Here is a 24,142-nt window from a genome sequence, read left to right as displayed (position 1 = left end):
TCTATGTGGTTTGCTTTCAAATACAGTGTAGGCTTATAAACTTTTACCTTCCTCCATACCCTGCAAAATTTTGCTTCCCATAAAATGAGAACCATTTTGTAATTTCTACAATGCATGACTGTGAATTGGTGTGATTAAAAGCTCAGCCATTCTATCTTGCTTTCTTAGGTTATCATATACTCAATATCACAAAATGAATCTTGAGACAAAATGGAACCTGTGCATTAGTCACTTCCTGTTCCTGCTTTGCTCTTAAGTGCTGACTTGAGAGAAACATCTTTTAACAACTCGTCAATTGAAATATAATCCAATAAATTATTTATAGTTCAATTTCAGACCAGTCTTTGGACTTGTTTAACAGCATGTATTGTATTTGCAAAAATGAATTTTAACAAGTGCTTTCCACCTTGTCGGAAATGCCTAAATCTGGAAATAACAAAACATCTTCCAAATAAGTATTGAACACTGAGTTTAGTTTCTGTATTGATACTAAATCTTTATTTTAAACTCTCACTTGGGCAGGAGTGGGGTAAGAATTGTCGGTTTGGGCTGACATTCAATGGTGAGAATAGCAATTTATCTAGTCCGTAACCCCTCAGGAAACTCCAAGATCATACACTAAGATATATAATTTAAAATGCAGTGTTTGAATAATGCCTGAGACACCCTCGATCTCTAAGTGCTTTTCTATGATAACTTTTTTCAATAAAAATATATTACTTTTACTTTACAAAAAAATTATAAAAATACAAAGTTACAGGAAAATAGAAATAATACAACATTATTATATTACAATAATATTAACAATAAACTACCTACTATTCTACAGGATACAATTGCCTCATACTTAGTTAACTCAAGTTAAATTAAAATGAAATGAAATGAAATTACGTTAAATTACAAACAAATTAAACTAAATTACATTACTCCACTCGCCGCACCTCCACTGAAGCTCCCGTCCATGCAAGCAACAGTAATTATACTGTATTTACTAGGCACCACCCCCCCACTGATCTCTAAGTGCTTTCCATAAATTGGATTACTTTCTGAAGTATAGTCCCTATCCTGACCTAGGAATTAGGTGTCAATCAGCATTGCCATTGACTTCTGGAGCAGTTTCAGTGTCAATCTGCGCCATCGTTGCTACTTCTGTGTGTGGCCCAGGTTTCTCACACCTTCTGTCATTTGGGAATTTTGTGCCTATTGGGTTTCCATACAATTATTTCCTTTCTGCTGAGAGTACACACAGAATTATCCAGTTGCTTAAATCTGTTGCTGTGTTCTGTACTTTGCCCTGACTAAATATAATTCCTTGGGTATGCTACCACTTTAAAAATACATCTTCAGGATATGCACATGACTGGCAATGCCCAAGTTCCTGAACATGGCTGCTTGTTGAACCAATTAGCGGTCATTATTGTTGGTACAGAATCAATGGACCGAAGGGGCTTTTCCATACTCTTTAACTGTTAGGATTTCAGATAAGAGCCAACCAGATTACTGAGAGTCTGGAGTTACATAAAGACCAACTGGGTAAGGACCGTAAACTTTTATCCTGCAAAGAGGTTAGAGAATGAAATGTGTTTTCTACAGTAGTTGTTATGACCACCATTCCTGAGAGCAGCTTTCTATTGCAAATTTTATTAATTGGATTAAATTCCACCAGCCGTTATGGCTGCAGTGAAATAAGTACAATGTCTTACTTCTCCCTGTGTAAGTTTCTCACTGTCTTCAACACAGCTGCTGCCTCGAAGCAGTTTACCTGTTCAAATTAATGGGGCCTGTTAATATCATACTGGCTTGTAGTCTATCTTTTTGTTCCTATTCAATCTGTTCTGGCATGATATTACATACCTCAGAAGCTGATGGAACTTGAACCTGGGGCTCCCAGTCCAGGGCTAGCGACATAACCACTGTGCCACAAGAGGACCTCTGGACTGTAGCCTAACATGTTCAGTAATTGATGCTGATCTGTTGTTAGAGTTTAAATATCTGAACCTCGTCATCTAATTATATTAGAGTGCAGTGATTGAAGAACCTTCGCCTTTATTAATAAGTTTGAAATATATGCAAAGACATCAGCTACACATTTGTTGATGGGCTGAAGCCTTATTCATGAGAGATGAGAACATAAATCAGGCTGACAGCATGGAGGGAACACTACGTATTGAAGGTGTCACCTTTTGGATAAGGCATTAGACAAAGGACCTACCTGCCCTCTTGAGTGCATCCAAGAGAGCCTACTGCCATTATTTTGAAGTAAAGAGGAATTTTCCTGAGCCAGCATTTTTTCCCTTGCCCAGCATGACAAAGCAGAAACAGATAACCTGGACAATCTGGCTTGTGGGTGCTTGCTGTGTATATTGATTGCCGCAGTCCCAACATCCCGTCACTACATTTCAGTACACCCCCAAGTATTTTGTCAGTTTTAAAGTGGCTTCGGACTTCGTGAGGTTGTGAAAAGTGCTTTGCAAATACAAACCCTTCCTTTTTATTGGTTTCTTAACTTGACTTAAAAGCTTTTTTGCCTTTTGAAAGCCCCTAAGTTGTTCAATAGTGCAATTTTGAGCTTTTAAAGTAAAAGAACACAAGGGGATTTTTACACTTTCAATTTGAGTAATGCTTATAATTTTAACTAAGCTTTATGGTTGATAAGAATGAATAGTATTTTCTGTGTACTATACGGATCATTGCAACCAAGTCAATATTATCTGCCAGTACTATGGAACTTTAATAACTTTTGAGTTATCATATTTGTCTACCCTTTAAAAGTATGTTATTTCATTCAAAAGATTGCTTTTTTTTTTGAAAACCTGACCAATGAATACATCCAATTTTATAGATGTGCGCTTCTCATTCAATACGTCTGGGTCTATATTCTGTACAGTGGAATCTGACAAATTATCTATTTAAATTTTAATAAATTGCTTTGAGTCTAATAGCAAGCAGCTGGGAGAAATAACTTCTGGCATCAATCTTTATGCAATTTCTGAACTCTGGAACAAAGCACCGATATGTAGCCAATTCATCTTTGTAACACCACTCACAGCTGATCAGGATTGCACCAAAGTGTGAAGGAGATGATGATTATGAATTGGTTCTGGATAATGTTGGCATCAGCCTCGTTTATGGGTTTAGAAATAGGATTGATATAATTTGTAATGCCTCATTATTCATTATGTACTCAACATGTCATTGAAAATTAAAGATAGACCTCCTCAAATAGTTTAAGAATAGTTTTGTTCAATTGCTAAGTCATGAGGGTTTTCTAACTACAGACTAAGGAGAGGGGATTACATAAAGCATTTTAATACTAACAGACCACAGGTAGGCATCATTGTCCCCTACATTTTGCAGGTTGGTCTTGTGAAAATATTCCTGAAGAAGGCTTATGTCCGAAACATTGAATCTCCTTGGATGCTGCCTGACCTGCTGCGTTTTTTCAGCAACACATTTTCAGCTTTGATCTCCAGCATCTATAGACCTCACTTTCTCCTTGTGAAAAAATTGTTCAACTGCACAAAATACACGGCCACTAGAGGAGAGGAAAGAAAAAATGATTAATTACAGTCAGAAATGCTGAGTGTACTTTGAAGTACTCGGCAACTTAAAGGCGCACAGAGATAGCCAGCTACTGTTAAAGCAGCAGCCGGTAATTTAAAAAGGCCACAGAAGCAATAGCCGCAACTAAGCCTTCAGTCGAAGTCAATACCACTAGGAGTAGTGAACAATACTGAAAATGCTTCTGAAGACCGTAGAGAATCTTAAAAGCCACAAGGGGATAAATCTGAATCATCAACCCAGAATAAATCAAGATATCAGACACCCAAAATAAGTTAAGTCCCTAAGAAGATGGATGAAGAGTCTTGCGTTAAAGAAATACTAGACCGAGAAGCTAAAAGCAGGTTTAAATTACTATATATTTTTCATATATGATCACTACATTCCAGCAAATCATGTTCTTTCCATTGTACGATTGATCCCCAAAGTGAAGTAATTGTCAAATGCTCTTATGATGTTCTCAAAAGATATCCATCTCTTCTCTTAACATCCTGTTGTTTTAAAACGTGGTGTGCAACAAGTCCTACAGAATAAAGAAAGGTGTTCACTTTTTTTACTTTTTGGATATTGTAAGTTTTTTTTAATTGCAGGGTAATGGAAATGATTGGTAGTAAAGCTTTTTTATTAGGCTGGTTGTTTTTTTTTAACACCAACCAGCCTAATGGGATAAAGTTTTTTTTCATTACCAATCATTTCCATTACCCTGCAATTTTTAAAAAAACTTACATTTGAAAATTACACTGTACTTCACTTTTGGGGATCAATCATACAATGGAGAGAACGTGATTTGCTGGAATAATATAGTTGTCATATGAGTCTGTTAATAACTTTATCAAAAATTTCTGTTTAATTTTCCCAGAACTAATTTGAGACAAAGTTGTTGAAATTTTTAATGTATTTTTTAAGATATGCTACAATTAGGAAAGGATCTCATCGGAGAAAGAGCCATGGTAGAAGCAGAAATCCAAAAATGGAAGCCAGACTAGCTCAAAAAGATCATCAGGCTTTGTCAACTTCCTACGGTACAAAAACAGTGCCTGAGTGACACTGTCTCCCTGCAGGTCAGTCTTAGTGGTAATGGCAGTGGCCAAGTAATTCTGAAATAAAAGCAAAATACTGCAACTGCTGGAAATCTGAAATAAAAACAGAAAGTGCTGGAGAAAGTCCAACAGGTCTATCTGTATCTGTCGAGAGAGAGTGAGTTTCAAGTCCACTGTTTGGGAAATGGGTTTTTTACGCTGTTGACAAGGGGGAAGGAAGAGTGATTGGAACAGATTGTTCAGTCTCCTCCCACTTACATTAGTAATTTTTCTGGTGCTTGACTTTGATTTCATGTTTTCCAGTTTTTTGACTCTAGCTGCCTCCTCTTCACTGTGGAATATACAATCCCTCCACATGTGCATCCCCCATCAGGAGTCTTTGAAGCCTTTCCATTTCCTTCTTGGATAAAGTGGCCTGAACAGTCCCAGACCTTTACCTGGCTGAGCATGTTCTCATTCTGACTCATTTTCTCCAAATCAAAGGTGTGAGTCCAGTTGTGCCTGTCTCTTTTGTAGGGTATGTGGAAATTCTTTGTTCCAGTCCTATTCAGGGCCCCCACCCACAACTCTTTCTCTGATATATTGATGGCATGATTGGTATTGCTTCCTGCTCTCATCCAGAATTAGAAAAATTAATCAGTTTTACTTCCAATTTCCATCCTTCTCTCTCCAACGCCAGGATCGTCTCTCCTCTTTCCCCTCATTGACTTCACTGCTCACGCTTCTGGCGATTACCCCATTACAAACCCATCAACTCCCACACTGCATTGCCTCACACCATACTTCCTGCAAGGATTCTATTCTGTTCTGTTTCTCAGTCTCTGCTGCATCTGTTTGGTGATGCCACCTTCCACTGGGGAGAGTCCAACATGCTTTTCTTTATCCTCCGCTTCGAGTTCAGTCCCCCACATAGATAGTCAGTACCCTCAACCGTGACCAATACATTTCCTACATTTCTATCCTAACCCACTCCCTGCTCTCCATAATGAGTTTTCCCAGATCCTCATATTTTCCATCCACCAGTCTCCACATTTAAAAGATCATCTTCTGTCATATCTAACATCTCCAGTAGGGTGCCACCAGCAAATGCAATGGTTGAATGGCTGAGCAGACCTGATGGACTGAATGGCCTAACTCTGGTCCTATGTTTTATGGTCTTTATGCATCTTCTCTTCCCCTACCCTGTCAGCATTCTGTCCCTCAGTGACAACTGAGTCAACTTCTCCAGCACACCTAATACAATCATGGCATCTTCCCACGCAGTCACTGAAGGTGTAGCACTTGCCTATTCACCTCCTCACTGCCCAAGTCCCATACACACCTTACAGATGAAGCAGTATTACTTGTATTTTTGATCTAGTCGAGGCTCTATTTACCAACGGCACTTCTGATTCTTGCCCAGTTGATGCCAGAATCATCATCCCTTTTTCATTCCTTTGAGACTTGTTCGTAGTTTGATGCAACTGAGTAGCTTGCTGGACCATTTCAGAGAGCAGTTGCAAGTCAACCACATTTGCTGTGGGTCTAGAGTCGCATGTAGGCCAGATGAGGTAAAGACAGCAGATGCCTTTCTTTAAAGGGCATCAGTGAACCAGACTGGTTTTTTTGACAGTCAACAATAGTTCCAGGACATCTTTTAATTTCAGAATTTTATTTTTGATGTCAAATTTCATTCATGTGTTGGGATTCGAACCTAGGTCTCCAGAACATTACCAGGGTTTCTGAATTATAAGTCCAGCGACAATAACACAACACCATCGCTAAGAATCGTCAGCATACTAAGTATGTTGTACTTGAGTTATGCAATAAAAAATTAAAGTAATTCTTCCAAGGAAAGCTTTCTAAGTTTGAACTTTGTTGCTCTATGGCATTACCTGATGCAGAAACAAAGTTTCTTCAATGTTGGACACTATTCCAAATATGATACGAATTCCTGTAGACTTCAAATTCTGAGCACGCTTCAAAATCCCTCACAACCTTCGGTTTGTCTGAGCTGAATCATAAAACAGCCGCTGGACTTTTTCAATTTGACTCATGGGCTGAGGACTTGTTAAAATAGGATGCAAAGTAGAAATTGCAGGCTTTTGTGAAACTCGTCTGCATTTGATAGGGTTTGCAATTTTCCGAGTCTCTGTCTTCGCACTGAACCAAAATCTGAGGTATTATCTCCCATCTATCAGTATGATGTAAATTCTAAGTAAGCCCTTTGCTAAAATAACTGGTTTCCACATTGGAGGTTACAACTGCATTTACAGCAGCTTTGAAGCTAAATGCTTAATGATTTAATGCTGCTGCCTCTAATCAAGTGAAAGATGCAATCCCTTGTTCCTCATCTCCAAAGCCCTGGAAGCTAAGCCTTTGACAACTCAGCAGTAATTTCATTAATATTGTGCCATTCCATTACTTTTTCTTTACAGCTGTTTTGAGGCATGCAGTTTCAGTTACATCTGAGTGAATTAAATGTGTTTCGAGAGTAACATATACAATGTGGCACTGGGATCTTTTCATCCCTCAAGTGTTTTGCTTGAATTCCAATAAACTGATTTTTTTAAAAAAAATACGGTTAATTATTTCTTACTCCAAGTAGTGGTTACATTTTAAGAATAATTTTATTATTTGCATATTCCACAACTCCTGAAATAGGGTGTTGATTTCACTGCAGTTACATCGTCTTGTCTTTGAATTAATTCATGTTATTTTGGTGGCAGTGATTAGGCCAGCATTTATTGACTGTCCTGAGCAGCCTTTGAGAAAATGGTGATGGACTGCTTTCTTGAACTTTTCTGATCATGTAGGGAAGGTGTTATTTACGCAGCTATTGGGGAAGGGCAACCAGGACTTTGACCCTGCAAGTGTGAAGAAATGACAATATGTTTCCAACTTGGGATGGTGTGTGCCTTGATATGGACTGTGCAGGTGGTGGTGTTCTACAAGACATTGCCTTTGTCCTTCTAGTTGGTAGCATTTGTAGATTTAGAAGGTGCTGCAAATCATATTGAAGGTAAATACACATTGCAACTAGAGCAGTGAAGGGTTTAGATCTTTAGACTAAGGGTGGTATTGTCAATGAAATGGACTGCTATGCCCCAGACAGTGGTGAGAGTCTTGAGTGCATCCACTGGACAATTGGAGGTTGTCCCATTTATAATTCTGTTTGTGGGTGGTGGAAAGTCTTGCTGCAGAATACCTGTTCTGGTAGCCCTGACATGTAGCTGGCTGGTCCAATTCATGTTCTGATTGGTAATGCCCTTGAATGGCAAAGGGAGATGGTTTGTTTCTCTATTCTTTAAAGAAACACTGGTTGGTGCTTGTGGCATTAATGCTATGTTTAAACACATGTATAGATGTTGGCTAGATATTTTTGCACATGGGTATGAATTTCTTCATCACCTGAGAATTATTGAACCAGGTGCAGTGAATGTGTTTAGGCTACAGTATTGCTCTGAGGAGTTCCTGCCGTAAGGTTGTAGGACTGTGATGGCTTCTCTTGCCCCTGATCATTATCAACTTGAATTTTACTAGAGTTCCTTGGCACCACAGTTGATCACGAGCTGTCATTAAGTCAAGGCGAGTCGAGTGTCTGTAATTTTCAAACAAACACAGTTGATTCAGGACAACAGATATTTACTTCAGCCAATGTAAGAGTGTCATAGAGTCATACAGCCGAGAAACAGACCTTTTAGTCTAACTCATCCATGCTGACCAGACATCCCAATCTGACCTCGTCCCATTTGCCACGCCGATATCCCTCTTAAACCCTTCCTATTCATATACCCATCCAGATGCCTTTTAAAATGTTATAATTATACCAACCTCCCCCACTTCCTGTGGCAGTTTGTTCCATGCGTTCGCCACCCTCTGTATGGAAAAGTTTACCCCTCTGGACCTTTTTCAATCTTTCCACACTCACCTTTTAAACTTATGCCCTCTGGTTTTGGACTTCCCCAACTGAAGAAAAAACCTTGGCTATTCATCTTACCAATGCTCCTCATGATTTTATAAACCTGTATAAGTTCACCCCTCAGCCTTCCGACACTCCAGGGAAAGAATCCCCAACCTATTCAGCATCTCTCTCAAACTCAAATCCTGAAATCTCAGCAACATCCTTGGAAATCTTTTCTCCGCAGTCTCAAATTGAACAATACTCTTCCAATAGGGCAACCAGAATTGTATACAGTATTCTAAAAGTGGCCTCACCAATGTCCTATACAGCCATATCATGTTCTAACGAATGAAGGCATGTGTGCCAAACGCCACCTTCACCACCCTGTCCACCTATGATACCACTTTCAAGGAACTATGAACCTACACCCGTTGGTCTCTTTGTTCGAAAACACTTTCCTTGACTGTGTGCAAGACCTGCCCAATTTGCCTTCCCAAAATGCAATACCTCACTTCTATCTAAGTTAAACTCTATTTGCCACTCCTCAGCCTATCGGCCCATTTGATCAAGGTCCCATTGTAGTCTGAGATAATCTTCTTCACTGACCACTACATCACCTATTTTGGTGTCATCTGCAAACTTACTAACCATACCTCCTATATTCACATCCAAATCACTTATGTAAATGATGAAAAGCAATGGTTATAATGACGCCTCAGGAGAGCCTTGTTACTATGGATGAATGTGTCATTATTAACTAATGACGTGTCTCCCTCGTGTGCATGATATGCTTAATGAAAAAAATACTCTTTATTTGGAGAGATTATCTCAGAATGGTTTCAGTGGGAGAGAGATTCAGTAGCAGTGAAGTGTAAAGAGGTCTGATGGATGCCAAGTATGTTTAGTGAGTATGTCTTAAAGGGGCACGTCTTTGAGTTCCTTCTGTGTTGCTGTTTCAGATTAGAAAGATTCAGATAGCTGCAGAGTGCTTAAAGAGAATTTAAACAAAGTTGTGTTTTTCTTCACTATTGGAAGGTGAGCATTAATGGCAGGGCTGGTCTCATTATTCATTTGTTGCCTGCTGTGGTGTGGAGTGAAGGATCTGTCTGTGCTGTGGTGAATTTCCCACCCCAGGGCAGAGAAGGAATCATGATATATTTCCAAGTCCAAATAGTGTGTGACCTGGTAAGGGAATTTTCCACGCAGTAGCATTCCTGACAGCCTGCTACTCTTGTCCTGATCAGTGATTGAGATGCTCCCAAATAAGACTGGGTGAATGTCTGCAGTGAATTGTGTAGTTGGTATACACTGCTGCAACTATACATCAGTGATGGGAAGGGAGTGAATGTTGAAGGCCGTTGATGGGGTGCTAATTAAACAGGCTACTTTGTGCTGGAAGATGCCAAGTTTCTGGAGCACTAGAGCTACGTTTATCCACAACACTCCAGACCTGTAAGTGACAGAAATTCTTTAGGAAATCAGGAGCTCATCCAGTCGCAGAATTCTTATTCTCTTGATCAGTGTCTGGTCCAGTTATGTGTCCAGCCATATGCGGTCCCCAAGACGTTGGCGGCCATGCTTTTACATGTGACTGTCATGGGGAGGTGGTTCAATTCTCTGTTGTTGGAACGGTCTTTGCCTGGTGTCTGTGTGGCACCAATGTTACTTGGCACATATCCTTTTTACCTCTAAATGCATACAGGAATGTTTTTGCATCTGAAGATGTAGAAATGGGACTGAATACTGCATAATCAGCAGGCGTCCCTACTTATGGCCCAATTGTGGAGGGAAGCTCATTGATGTAGCTACGTTAGTTAGCCGCACACTTCCCTGAGGAACTCCTGTAGTGCTATCCTAGTGCTGCAGCCATAACAGTCTTTCTTTGTGCTAGGTATAACTCCCAACTGGTAAAGAGTTTCTCCTGGATTCCCATTGACTTCAGGTTTACTCAGGTCTCTTGATGGCATGCTCTGTCAAACACTGTCTTGATATCAAAGGCAGTCCCCCTCACCTCACCCCTGAATTTAAAAAAAAAGCAATTGACTGGATAGGATTTGTCATGCTCTCAAAGGCACGACATAATCTTAACATTGGCATCTGTTCAGCAGTATTATCGCCGCACTGAAACAACTTGGCTAGGTATGTAACTGTCCGAGTAAAAAGTGAGGTCCGCAGATGGTGGAGATCAGAGCTGAAAATGTGTTGCTGGTTAAAGCACAGCAGGTTAGGCAGCATCCAAGGACAGGAAATTCGACGTTTCGGGCCAGAGCCTGATGAAGGGCTCTGGCCCGAAACGTCGAATTTCCTGTTCCTTGGATGCTGCCTAACCTGCTGTGCTTTAACCAGCAACACATTTTCAGCTAGGTATGTAACTGAGTCAGAAGCTGCAGTGTTGGTCCTCATAATCTGTGCTTTATCCAGTGTGCACAGCCATTTCTCGATATCCGGAGTGAACGGAGTTAGCTAAAGGCTGGTATCTGTGTGGCTGGGAATCTCTCACTATGTAAAAGTTGAGTCATCCATTGAGCTGTTCTGGCTGGAAATGGTTTCACCTTTGAATTTGGCACTCCCCATCACTGAGGTATTTCTTTTACTCTTGAGTCTCCTATTTACCCAAGCTGTATTGTGACTAAAACTGGCAAGGCTTTGATCTGATTTTGTGGCTTTGGAAACAATTTAGCTGTTTCTAAAGCATGTACCCTCGGTCGTTTCAACACATTGTTTTACAGCATTGGTACATTATCTTTAGGCGTACCTGCTGCTGATCCTGGCCTGCTCTTCTGTGCTCCATGTAGAACCAGGGTTGGCCCCCTGGTTTGATGATGATCATAGAATGAGGGCTTTGCCAGGCCGGATTGTGGTGGAATACAATTCTACTTCTGATGACCAATAGGGCTCTCATCCGTATCCAGTTTTGAGCTGCTTGGTCTTTTCTAAATCTATCCCATTTAAGACCGTGGTAGTATCACGCAACCTACTGTCTCTTCCTTCAGTGTGACTATAGGAACTGCTCTCCATAAAGACTGTACGGTTATCACTGCTACCAACCCAGTCATCATAAGTTTCATGAGTGACTGACAGTTAGGTCAGACAATCAGTTCCATTAAGGGTTTTCTGTCATGTTGCTTCTGTCACTACCTACTGTAAGCTTGGTGCGCCTTTGTCACATTTACTGCTTAGATTGATACTCGGTCTGTCTGTTTTGCTTTCCTTGCAATGCTGTTTCAACCACAGCTGTGGGTCTGTAGGTCAAACCAGAGGGGAAAGCAGATTGATTTCCAAAAAGGCATGAGGTAACTCAATGAGTTTTGACAATAATCCAGTGACTGTTACAAAGTAGCTTTTCTTTCTTATTCCAGGTTTATTTATTGAACTTACTTTAAATTTCCCAGGTGCTGTGGTAGGATTTGAACTCCCACCTTTGGATTAGCAATCCAATGACCAAGACACAAGATTCAGTAATGTAACTGTTGCTTTTGTATACGAATGCATGCATGTACACCCACGCACCTCTACAATTTAAGCTAAAGAAAGGGATCAGCAAGTTGGATATTAAAGAAGCATGTTCATTAGAGTAATTTGGATAAATTGCTCAAGTAGTAAAATGTATTAATAGGAAGACTAACAAGAATCTAAACATGTTGAAAAAAGAACACTAAGCTCATTTATCTTTGTGTGTTTCTATGTTTTATTTAAGGCTATCAGGTTAGCTCATTCAGTGCCTCTCATTATTCTTTTCATGGGATTGGATGTTGCTGGCAAGTCCAGCATTTGTTGTCCTTCCTGAATTGAACAAGTTCTCTGTCAACTTCAGCTCCCAATGCTGCCTGGCTCGCTGTGCTCTTCCACCTCCTGCCGGTCTGCCTTGGATTCCAGCATCTGCACTTTTATGTCTCCTCGCCAAGTTTGTACCACTCAGAAGTCTCTTCAAAGGAAGCCCACTTTGAAGAAGTTCTCTACCAGTCCTGAAGAAGGGTTACGCCCAAAATGTCGACTTCTCTACCTCCCAGTGCTGCCTGGCTTGCAGTGTTCTTCCAGCCTCCTGCCTGTTTTCCTTAGATTCCAGTATCTGCAGGTTTTTTTTGTCTCTATCCTGAATTGAGTGACTTACTAAGTCAGTTCAGATGGCAGTTAAGAGTCAACCACATTTCTGAGAGTCCAGAGTCAAGTTTAGGCCAGATCGGATAAGGACGGCAGATTTTCTTTCCTTGTCGTGGCTCTATTATCAGAGGTCATGACATCGAGTTCCTCTCTGGGATGTCAGCACATAATCTAGGTTGGCATTTTTAGTTCCACTGAGTGTGGTAGTTTTTGAGATGTAGTCTTGGAGGTGCAGAGCCAATAACTCTGCTGCCTGGTCAAGTGGATGTGAAAGAAGGAGAAACTGCAGTATCCAGGTCAATATTTATCCCCAACCAACAGCAGCTAAAACAGATGAACTAATCATTACCCTATAAACCTCAGATGGGGTGGAAGGTGTGTGCAAATTGTTACTATAGTGTCTTGGGGTGGCTGAGTTGTGTGGAGGGGGAACAGTTATAACATTCTTTTTACATCTGGATGGGTACATGAATAGGAAGGGTTTAGAGGGATATGGGCCAAATGCACGCAAATGACACTAGGTCAGATTGAGATGTCTGGTTGGCACAGATGAGTTGGACTGAAGGGTGTGTTTCCATGCAGTATGCCTGTATGACTAAGTGCTTTACTAGGTTCCTTGGTGCTGCTGTTACAGCCACCATGTTTTCTTTTGTGCTTTCAAATCACTGGTTAAAAGATTATGATACAGACTTACAGTAACATTAGCTAGCAGAAAGGGAAGCTTTGAATTTGTGTCAAATGCATCAGGATGATTGAACATAAAAGAAGTAGGAATGAGGATTGTTGAGGGTCGTTACATTTCTTTGACTGAGTATGAAGTTAATCCTGTCTCTTTGGTTACGTAGAACAGTCCATCTTACGTAGTTACACCAGCACCACTCTCCACCTTTTCCTCCTCTACATTGATGACTGCATTGGCGCCACCTTATGCTCCCGCGAGGGGGTTGAGCAATTCATCAACTTCACCAACACATTCCACCCTGACCTTAAATTTACCTGGACCATCTCTGACACCTCCCTCCCCTTCCTGGACCCCTCCATTTCCATTACTGACGTCTGACATTTTTTACAACCCACCAACTCCCTTAGCTACCTGGATTACACCTCTTCCCACCCTACCTCCTGCAAAAATGCCATCCCGTATTCCCAATTCCTCCGCCTCTGCTGTATCTGCCTCCAGGAGGACCAGTTCCACCACAGAACACATCAGATGGCCTCCTCCTTTAGAGACCGCAATTTCCCTTCCCACGTGGTTAAAGATGCCCTCCAACACATCTCGTCCACATCCCGCACCTCCGCCCTCAGACCCCACCCCTCCAACCGTAACAAGGACAGAAACCCCCTGGTGCTCACCTTCCACCCTACCAACCTTTGCGTAAACCAAATCATCCGACGACATTTCTGCCACCTCCAAACAGACCCCACCACCAGGGATATATTTCCCTCCCCACCCCTTTCCGCCTTCCGCAAAGACCATTCCCTCCGTGACTACCTGGTCAGGTCCATGCCCCCCAACAACCCACCCTCCCCTGCCACCGCAGGAATTGCAAAACCTGCGCCCACACCTCCTCCCTCGCGTCCATCCAAGACTCCAAAGGAGCTTCCACATCCATCAATGTTTTACCTGCACATCCACCAATATCCTTTATTGTATCCATTGCTCACGATGCGGTCTCCTCTACATTGAGGAGACTGGGCGCCTCCTAGCAGAGCACTTTAGGGAACATCTCTGGGACACCTGCACCAATCAACCCCACTGCGCTGTGGCCCAACATTTCAACTCCCCCTCCCACTCAGCTGAGGACGTGGAGGTCCTGGCCCTCCTTCGCTGCCACTCCCTCACCACCTGATGCCTGGAGGAAGAACGCCTCATTTTCCACCACGGAACACTTCAACCCCAGGGCATCAATGTGGACTTCACCAGTTTCCTTATTTCCCCTTCCCCACCTCACCCCAGTTCCAAACTTCCAGCTCAGCACTGTCCCCATGACTTGTCCTACCTGCCAATCTTCCTTTCCACCTATCCACTCCACCCTCCTCTCTGACCTATCACATTCATCCCCACCCCCATTCACCCATTGTACTCTATGCTACTTTCTCCGCACCCACCCTCCTCTCCTTTATCTCTCCACCCTACAGGCACTCTGCCTGTATTCCTGATGAAGGGCTTTTGCCTGAAATGTTGATTTTCCTGCTCCTCGGATGCTGCCTGAACTGCTGTGCTTTTTGAGCACTACTCTAACCCCCTATAAAGTTAATCAGTCAGGTTTTATTTTTGTTTGCAGGTTTGTGTGCTTCCATCTGACATTAAAAGAACATGGCAGAAACAGCACAGATCTCCACTGAAGAGTTGGAAGAACTTCAGGCAGCATTTTCAAAAATTGGTAAGTAACCATATTACCAAACCTTAGCAATAGTTACCCAGTGGAGGGGACAGTGGGAAAAACTGACAAACTGGCTAGAATGTACATCGATTGTACCTCCGGTTAAACCATATATGGTGGGAACAGGTCACTGGTATTCTCACTTTCAGTCTGAAACTGAGGCCCCCCTCTTGCTGCCACTGCCACTCCAATGTTAGAGTCATAGAGATGTACAGCACAGAAACAGACCCTTTGGTCAGCTTGGATGAGTTGGTCTAGATATCCCAACCCAATCTAGTCCTATTTGCCAACACTTGGCCCATATCCCTCTAAACCCTTCTTCCTATTCATATGCCCATCCAGATGACTTTTAAATGCTGTAATTGTGTCAGCCTCCACCACTTCCGCTGGCAGCTCATTCCATACTCTCACTACCCTCTGTGTGAAAAGGTTGTCCCTTAGGTCCCTTTTAAATCTTTTCCCTCTCACCCTAAACCTATGCCCCTTTGTTCTGGACTCCCCAGAATAGGCAGGGAAAAGACCTTACCTATTTATCCTCCTGCTAATTAAACTTCAGCTCTTGGAAGATTTGGCTGCTGTACAAATGTTACTCAGTGGGTCACTGAACAGTCTGCTGACCCTGTATTATTATTACCTGCCTGTCAGGTAACATCACCATAATCCACATGCCCATCTCAAAACGAAGCTAATGAAGACTGCTGAGGACGCATGGCTGAGGATTTCGCTGCAAGGACAATATCACTTCGGTAATACGCAAATAAATTTGAGCAGAAACTACCCACGAAACACACATTTGGCGCCCACAGCTTCGAATCTTGTAAAGCACAAACTTCACTGTCAGGTGTCTACAACTGGGGTAATCTAGAAACAGGCTTGGAGAGGGATAGTCCTAAACCGTTTGACTGTCTAACAGCTTTACTAACTTTTAATTTTCATCTTTCAGACACTGATAACTCCGGATACATTGATAACAATGAACTCCACAACCTCTTTCAACAAGCTAACCTACAATTACCAGGCTACAAAATTCGTGAAATAAGAGAAGAACTCGCGGCTGCTGGAGGTCAGAAGGACCAGATTAGTTTTGAAGACTTTGTTGGAGTAAGTTACAATGTGCATCTTTTTGGATGTTCTTTTGGGTGTGAAGATCAGGGTTCTTTGAATATTTCCTGCTCATTCTGTTTTAATTTAACAATCTATTCAGAAATGTTATTACACACCCCTTGAAGCAGGTGGGGCTTGAACCTGGGCGTCTTGGTTCACTAATCCAGAGCCACAAGAGGGCATATCTACCTGCAGCTGCTCCACCACCATTTGCACATAAATGATGGGCAGTACCATGAGCTCTCTTTGACAGGAACGTCTGGCCCAACCAAAACTGTTCAATTTTATCCCCATCACCCTTAGATTCCTGAGAATCCCAAATTGCTGCCTGCCACACTACTTTTAGAGTGCACTGAAAAGCATGATGTCGCTATTTCTGCATGGTGGATATGAAATAAACTTGCATTGGAAGGTTACAACTTGTCCGTCCTTTTAATACTGATGTGGTAATTACTGCCAAACAATGTCTTTGGCACTGCATCTTTAATTGACCATGCAATCCCATTCCTTTTAGATTTGAATTTGTTTCATTGTTACTTTTATCCAAAGTAATATTTTCCCCCCACTCTGTTTATTTCTCCTCCATGTCTGATTTGATATTGAGTTCACCTACTCTGGCTTGCAATTACTTATTCAAACCTTGCACCATTTAGTTCACGATCTTTTGATCTCGCTGGTTAAAGAGAGATCCAGTTGTTGACCTTGTTCACTCTGGTCCCAGCTACTCAATTTCCCTGGCTGATGTTAACAACTGATAACATCAACAGCTTGCTGCATAAGGACCATAAACCATAAAAAAAAGACCCTTTTTAAGTACCTAGTCCACTAAAATATACTCTGCAAATAGTCGTAGCAATGTACAGCATGCAAACAGACCCTTCGGTCCCATGTGACCTTGCCAACCAGATATCCTAAATTATTCTAGTCCCATTTGCCAGCATTTGGACCATATCCTTCTAAACCCTTCTTATTCCTGTACCCATCAGATGCCTTTTAAAAGTCGTAATTGTACCAGCCTCCACCACTTCCTCTGGCAGCTTATTCCATATGCGTACCACCCTCTGCATGGAAAGGTTGCCTTTAGTACCCTTTTATGTCTTTCCCCTCCCACCCTAAATCTATGCCCTCCAGTTCTCGACTCCCCCACCCCAGGTAAAAGACATTATCTTTTATCCTATCTATGCCCCTCATGATTTTATAAGCCTCTATATCGTCACCCCTCAGCCTCTGATGCTCCAGGGAAAACAGCCCCAGCCTATTTAGCCTCTCCTTATAGCTTAAACCCTCCAACCCTGGCAACATCCTTGTAAATCTTTTCTGAACCCTTTTCAAGTTTCACAACATCCTTCCAATAGGAGGGAGACCAGAATCTCTCAGAATATTCCAACAGTGGCCCAACCAATGTCCTGTACAGCTGCAAAATGACTTCCCAACTCCTGTACCCAGTGCTCTGACCAATAACGGAAAGTATACCAAATGCATTCTTCTTTATCCTATTTAGCTGCAACTCCACTTTCAAGGAACTATGAACCTGTACTCCCAGGTGCCTTTGTTCAGCAGCACTCACCAGGACCTTACCATTAATGTATAAGTCCTGCAAAGATTAGCCTTTCCAAAATGCAGCACCTCGCATTTATCTAAATTAAACTCCATCTGCCTCCTCAGCCCATTGAACCATCTGATCAAGATCCCATTGCACTCTGAAGTAACCTTCTTTGCTGTCCACTGCACCTGCACTTTTGGTGTCATCTGCAAACTTCCTAAGTATATCCAAATTATATATATATATAAATGACGAAAAACAGTGGACCCAGTACCTATCCTTGTGGCACACTAATGATCACAGGCCTCCAGTCTGAAAAGCACCCACCACCACCACATTCTGTCTTCTACTTTCAAGCCAGTTCTGTAGCTAAATGGCTAGTTCTCCCTGTATTCCATGCGATCTAACCTTGCTAACCAGCCTATCATGAGGAACCTTGTCAAATACCATACTGAAGTCCAGATAGATCACGTACACCGCTCTGCCCTCAACAATCCTCTTTGTTACTTCTTCAAAAATCTCAATCACGTTAGTGAGATATGATTTCCCACACAAAGCTGTTTTGACTATCCCTAATCAGTCCTTGCCTATCTAAATACATGTAAATCCTGTCCCTTAGGATTCCCTCCAACAATTTGCGCACCATTGATATTAGGCTCACCAATCTATAGTAAGGAAATACCAGAAAACTATCTTTCTTAAATAGTGGCACCACGTTATCCAACCTCCCATCTTCCGGCACTTCACCTGTGACTATCAGTGATACAAATATCTTAGCAATGGACCCAGCAATCACTTTCCTAGCTTCCCACAGAGTTCTATGGTACACCTGATCAGGTCCTGGGGATTTAGCCACCTTTTATGCATTTTTTTAAGACATCCAGCACCACCACCTTGTAATATGGGCATTTCTCAAGATGTCAGCATCTATTTCCCTACATTTTATATCTTCCAGGTTCTTCTCCACAGTAAATACTGATGCAAAATACTCATTTAGCTCCTGCAGTTCCACACACCGGCACACTTTAAGGGGCCCTATTCTCTCCCTAGTTACCCATTGTCCTGAAGTTATAAATTTCCTTTGGATTCTCCTTAACCCTATTTGCCAAAGCTATCTCATGTCTCTTTTTTTTTTGCCCTCCTGATTTCCTTCTTAAGTATACTCTGAGTCATAGAGATGTACAGCATGGAAACAGACCCTCTGGTCCAAATCGTCAATGCCAACCAGATATTCCAACCCAATCTAGTCCCATTTGCCAGCATTTGGCCAATATCCCACCAAACCCTTCCTATTCATATAACCATCTAGATGCCTCTTAAATGTTGCAATTGTACTAGCCTCTGCCAATTCCTCAATAGCCCCAGCCTATTCAACCTCTCCCTATCGCTCAAATCCTCCAACCCTCCTACTGCCTTTATACTCTTCTCAGGATTCACTCGATCTGTGTTGTCTCTACCTGACATATGCTTTCTTCTTTTTCTTAACCGAAACCACAATTTCTCCAGTCATCCAGCATTCCCTACATCTACCCAGGCTTGCCTTTACCCCAACAGGAACATTCTGTCTCTGGACTCTCATGTTTGAGAGCATTTTCATTCCAAAGGAATGAAAAATTCAGCAATGTAAACTAAACACCAGGAGTCCAGAAAATAGAATATCGTTGAGCAATGGAATGCTCTGTTTGAACATGTATGTTTTTGTGGACCAAAGGTTTGAATGAGATACCATTACATTTTTATAGAGAAGTCCAACTCACTGGAACTCTCTGATCCATGGAGTTTGTTCAGAAATTTATTCCAACGTGCCATTTTCTCCTGTATTCTAGCATGGGTATCAGGGAGAAATCTCTCTGGTGTTTGGAATCATACCTGGCACCTCGAAAGATGGTTGTGGTTGTTGGTAGGTCATCTCAGCTCCAGAGCATCTCTTCAGGAGCTCCTCAGGTAGTGTCCTAGGTCCAACCATCTTCAGCAGCTTCGTCAATTACCTCCTCTCTATCATAAGGTCAGAAGTGGGGATATGTGCTGATTGTACAATATTCAGCACTATTCATGATTCCTCAGATACTGAAGCAATCCTTGTTCAAATGCAACAAGATCTGGACGATGCCCAGGTTTGGGTTGACAAGTGGTAAGTAACATTCATGCCTTGTACCTTGCAAACGACAACACCAAATGAGAGAGAATCTAACCTTTGTCCCTTAATATTCAGTGGGATTGCCATCACTGAATCCCCCAGTATCAACATCCTGAAGTTTATCATTCTCCAGATGGAGAACTGGAGCAGCCACATAAACACAGTGGCTACAAGAGCAGGTCAAACACTGGGGATATTGTGGTGAGTAACTCACTTGATTCCCCAAAGCTTGTCAGTCACCAACAAGGCACAAGTCAGGAGTGTGATAGAATACTCCCCACTTGCCTGAATGGGTGCAGCTCCAACAGCACTCAAGAAACTTGACATCATCCAGGACAAAGCAGCCCCACTTGATTGGCACCACATCCACAAACATCCACTCCCTCCATCATTGATGCTCAATCGCAGCCAAGTGCACTATCTACAAGATATTCCATGGAAATTCACCAAAAATCCTCGGACAGCACCTTCCAAATCCACAACCACCTCTGTCTAGAAGGACGAGGGCAGCAGGTACATGGGGATGTCACCAACTGCAAGTTGCCCTCCAAGCCACTCATCATCCTGACTTGGAAATATATTGCCGTTCCCTCAGTGTCACTGGGTCAAAATCCTGGAATTCCTTCTCCCTCAGGACGTTGTGGGTAACCTAAGCCTTTTTCAGCAGTCAAGAAAGCTACTCCCCATTGCCTTTGCAAAGGCAGCTAAGGATGGGCAATAAATACTGGCACCCATGAATGAACAATTTTTAAAAAGGGCCATTATTCTGCTTGGAATTCAGGCAGGGATAGGGGTTAATTGTTTTCTGATATGGGTCAGAAAGCTGAGAGACTAATACAGCTTTTGCTGAGGAAATGCCGTTTGACAAAAGCTGAAACTTTGGTCCCATTGGATGTATAATTTGGATAACTGGGGGGAGGGGCAGGGGTGGGGGGCAGTGGCTTGCTCATTACATCTTGCCTCCCAGACATGGGCACCCCTTCCTGACAAACTGCTGGTCCTCCACTTAGCCAGGGATCACCTCAAACTGCCAACGTCAGGTTATCCCTGGCTTTCCCATCCCATTATTGGGGCCTCATTTCAACCTGTGAATGTCTGGATGGAAGCAACTTGATGGGCTGAATATCTTTCCAAGATCCTGATTTTCTTGTGCCACCAGAAGTCTGCAAAGCCCACTGATTTCCCAAATATCCAGTTTATAATTGAAGGAGATTTCAATGAAGCACAGGAATATTTAACAAACCACACTTTGGTCCCTTTTCACTTTACTTTGTTTTTGTCTGAAGCAGGCTGTAGTTTCTTAGAATATCATCATATCCTACACTCCTTGTTCCCATTTATATGTAAACAATTGCATCTGAACTACTTGACAATTTTTGCTCCAAATGTTGCTTCATTTCCAATAGTAATATCAATCAATAACAAAATCATCCAGTAAATCCTATGTTTTGTCTACCAACAAAATCTTCCTGCTTGGATAAAAATTCAGTAAGCTAGCCCTCCTATGAAAGTGTTAAAACTGTTCTTGTTTCTTTTTCTCGCCAGCTTCCTCTGACTTTTGCTCATTTTCCTCTTCTTCCTTGATGTTGATCCTTTCCAGATCTCTAGCACCCTCCAGAACTTTGCTCAAATACTCTCATGATTTAAATTTGAGTCTTCAAAGAGGATCACTGATGGATATTTATCCAATCAAGAGATGTCATCCCATGCCTTTGGAGCACATGGGACTTGAATCTAGGTCTCCTGGCTCAGAGGAGGGGACACTACCACTGTGCCACAAGTACCTTTGAGGGTCATAGTTTAACCTGAGTCTATTCTCATTCAGTCCGTGAGGAGATGATTCTGTAATGGATGAGGGATGACCCAAGAATCTGAGACTGAATTGGGTGCTCTAAGATGATGTGTCTCAGGACCAAGTATCACATGATTCTCATGCAAGGTGCATTTGCTAGAAATGCAAAAGCACTGAGCCTCGCTATAATGCTGGAAAACCTATTGCGAGCCTCCACTAAATCTGGCAATTGCTTTCGATTTGAACGAGAGAGCCACTCGCCATTTGGCAGGTCAGGACCTGTCACTCCGGGATGGAGCTATGGTTGTAAGCTCAAAAATCCCTGCCGTGCAGGTAAACTCTGTTACAGGGGTCAGTCACCATCACTGAAACAAGATACTATTTCCAAAATATATTCATACCTTTATTGAGACTTCAGATCAGCTTTTCTACAGCTTGACCTCCACAGCCATTCCTATGAGTTGTTACTCTGATTCTTTTGTTCTTAACAACTTCAAACAAACTTCTCATAGTTGAGTAATACAAGTTGTCTAGATCAATGTTTGTAGATTAAAATGATCAGCCTTGTTTTCTGATTGTTTACGAGGCCTTACGGTGTGCAGAATAGCATTTACAGAAACAACTCTTGGCTGTGAAGTGTTTTGTAACATCCTAAAGATAGGAAAGGTACAATTATAAGTTCTCTGAACATTTTTATGTTTAGTGGAGAGTTAATTGACAGTTTTGTTAAAGGAAGGTTCCTCTAATAAATTAATATTTTTTAAACCTAGAATTTTGGAGGGTTTATTTTCCCCCAGAAATCAGGTTGTTCAAATCCTAGCACCTTAGACCATAAGGCCGTAAGACATAGGAGTGGAAGCAAGGTCATTCGGCCCATTGAGTCCACTCTGACATTCAATCATGGCTAATGGGCATTTCAATTCCACTTATCCGCAGTCTCCCTGTAGCCCTTAATTTCTTGCAAGATCAAGAATTTATCAATCTCTGCCTTGAAGACACCTAACGTCCCGGCCTCCAATGCGCTCCATGGCAATGAATTCCACAGGCCCACCACTCTCTGGCTGAAGAAATGTCTCCTCATTTCCATTCTAAATTCCGTTCCGTTTAAGGACTGTACATACTGGTCCTAGTCTCCCCGCCTAACGGAATCAACTTCCCAGCGTCCACCCTTTCTTAGCTATGCATTATCTTGTAAGTTTCTATAAGATCTCCCCTCAACCTTCTAAACTCTAATGATTACTATGCTTACTATGATTGTAAGAATGAACTTAGGGGGATAGAATAGGCTTCATTGGAGGTGTGGGGTGAGCACAGAGCGGGAGATTACGAAACATTAACATGAATTTGAATAATTTGTTTATTGGTTGTGATAATGTTATTGAGAGCATGAAGTAAAACTAACCATAAATGATATGGGCGAAGTTCACAGCACAGAATCAGATAAGTTAATTGTTGTTTTAAGTCTGTCCAAGAGAAAGGCTGTATTAGTGAGTACAGTGTATTCTTTCTTGATTATATGTTTTTGGAGATAAGTCTCTTGATTAAACTTAAAATATAAGCCATAGCTATTAATTTAACCTGGTGCAGTGTATTGTGGAGGAATTAGACGGTGTTATTTTCTGGGTCTGTAGATTGTGAAGGAGCAAAAATGGCCTTTGCAGTGATATGTACTTCTTGTCAGATGTGGGAATTTAAAGAGAGTTTAAGGGTTATATCTGCCATAAATGCTGTTGGATGCAAATCTTATCAGATTGAGTGGATCGGTTGGAGAGACAAATAGAAGCAATGAGGAATTTGCAACAGCAACAGTATGTGATGGATGGCAGTTTATAGGAAGATGGGGGGGTGGGGGGAGTCTCAGATACAGTCAGATAGATGGGTTAACTCCAGAAAGGGTAAGAGAGGTAGGCAGCTGGTGCAGGAGTCTTTTGTGGAAATATACCCATTTCAAAGAGGTATGCTGTTTTGGAAAATGTTGGGGTTGATAGATTCTCAGGAGAGCATAGCACGAACAGCCAAATTTCTGGTGTGGAGACTGGCTCTAATGCAACAAGGGGTACGTCGGCTTCCAAGAGATCAATTGTGTTAGGGGATTCTGTAGTCAGAGGTACAGACAGACGTTTCTGTGGCCAGCAGAGAAAAAGCAGAATGGTGTGTTCTTTCCCTGATGATCAAGGATGTCTCAGAGAGGGTGCAGAATGCTCTCACGGGGGAGAGGGGCCAGCAGGAAGTCATTGTCCACATTGGAACCAACGACATTGGAAGGGAAAAGGTTGAGATTCTGAAGGGAGGTTATGGAGAATTCCGCAGAAATTTAAAAAGGAGGTCCTCAAGGGTAGTAATATCTGGATTACTCCGAGTGCTACGAGCTAGTGAGGGCAGGAATACGAGGATAGAGCAGATGAATGCATGGCTGAGGAGCTGGTGTATAGGAGAAGGATTCACATTTTTGGATCATTGGAATCTCTTTTGGGGTAGAAATTACCTGTACAAGAAGAACGGATTGCACCTAAATTGGAAGAGGACTAATATACTGGCAGGGAAATTTGCTAGAACTGCTTGGGAGGATTTAAACTAGTAAGGTGGCGGGGTGGGAC

General features: G+C 42.0%; 1 protein-coding gene across 2 annotated transcripts in view; it reads left to right on the top strand.

Annotated features, from left to right (window-relative positions):
• The window catches only part of LOC132820959 (plastin-2-like), a 67,151-nt gene that overhangs the window by 3,410 nt on the left and 39,599 nt on the right, over nt 1–24,142 (top strand). For both annotated transcript variants that reach the window (XM_060833359.1, XM_060833360.1), the window contains exons 2-3: nt 14,871–14,969; nt 15,913–16,070. In XM_060833359.1, the coding sequence (XP_060689342.1) occupies nt 14,903–14,969; nt 15,913–16,070 (225 nt within the window). In that variant the 5' untranslated portion in view covers nt 14,871–14,902. The remainder of the gene's footprint in view (nt 1–14,870; nt 14,970–15,912; nt 16,071–24,142) is intronic.

This window comes from Hemiscyllium ocellatum, chromosome 12 (genome assembly GCF_020745735.1).
Source record: "Hemiscyllium ocellatum isolate sHemOce1 chromosome 12, sHemOce1.pat.X.cur, whole genome shotgun sequence".
Lineage (NCBI taxonomy): Eukaryota > Metazoa > Chordata > Chondrichthyes > Orectolobiformes > Hemiscylliidae > Hemiscyllium > Hemiscyllium ocellatum.
The sequence above is the reverse complement of the archived record's forward strand: the minus strand, read 5'-3'. Positions and strand labels throughout refer to the sequence as shown.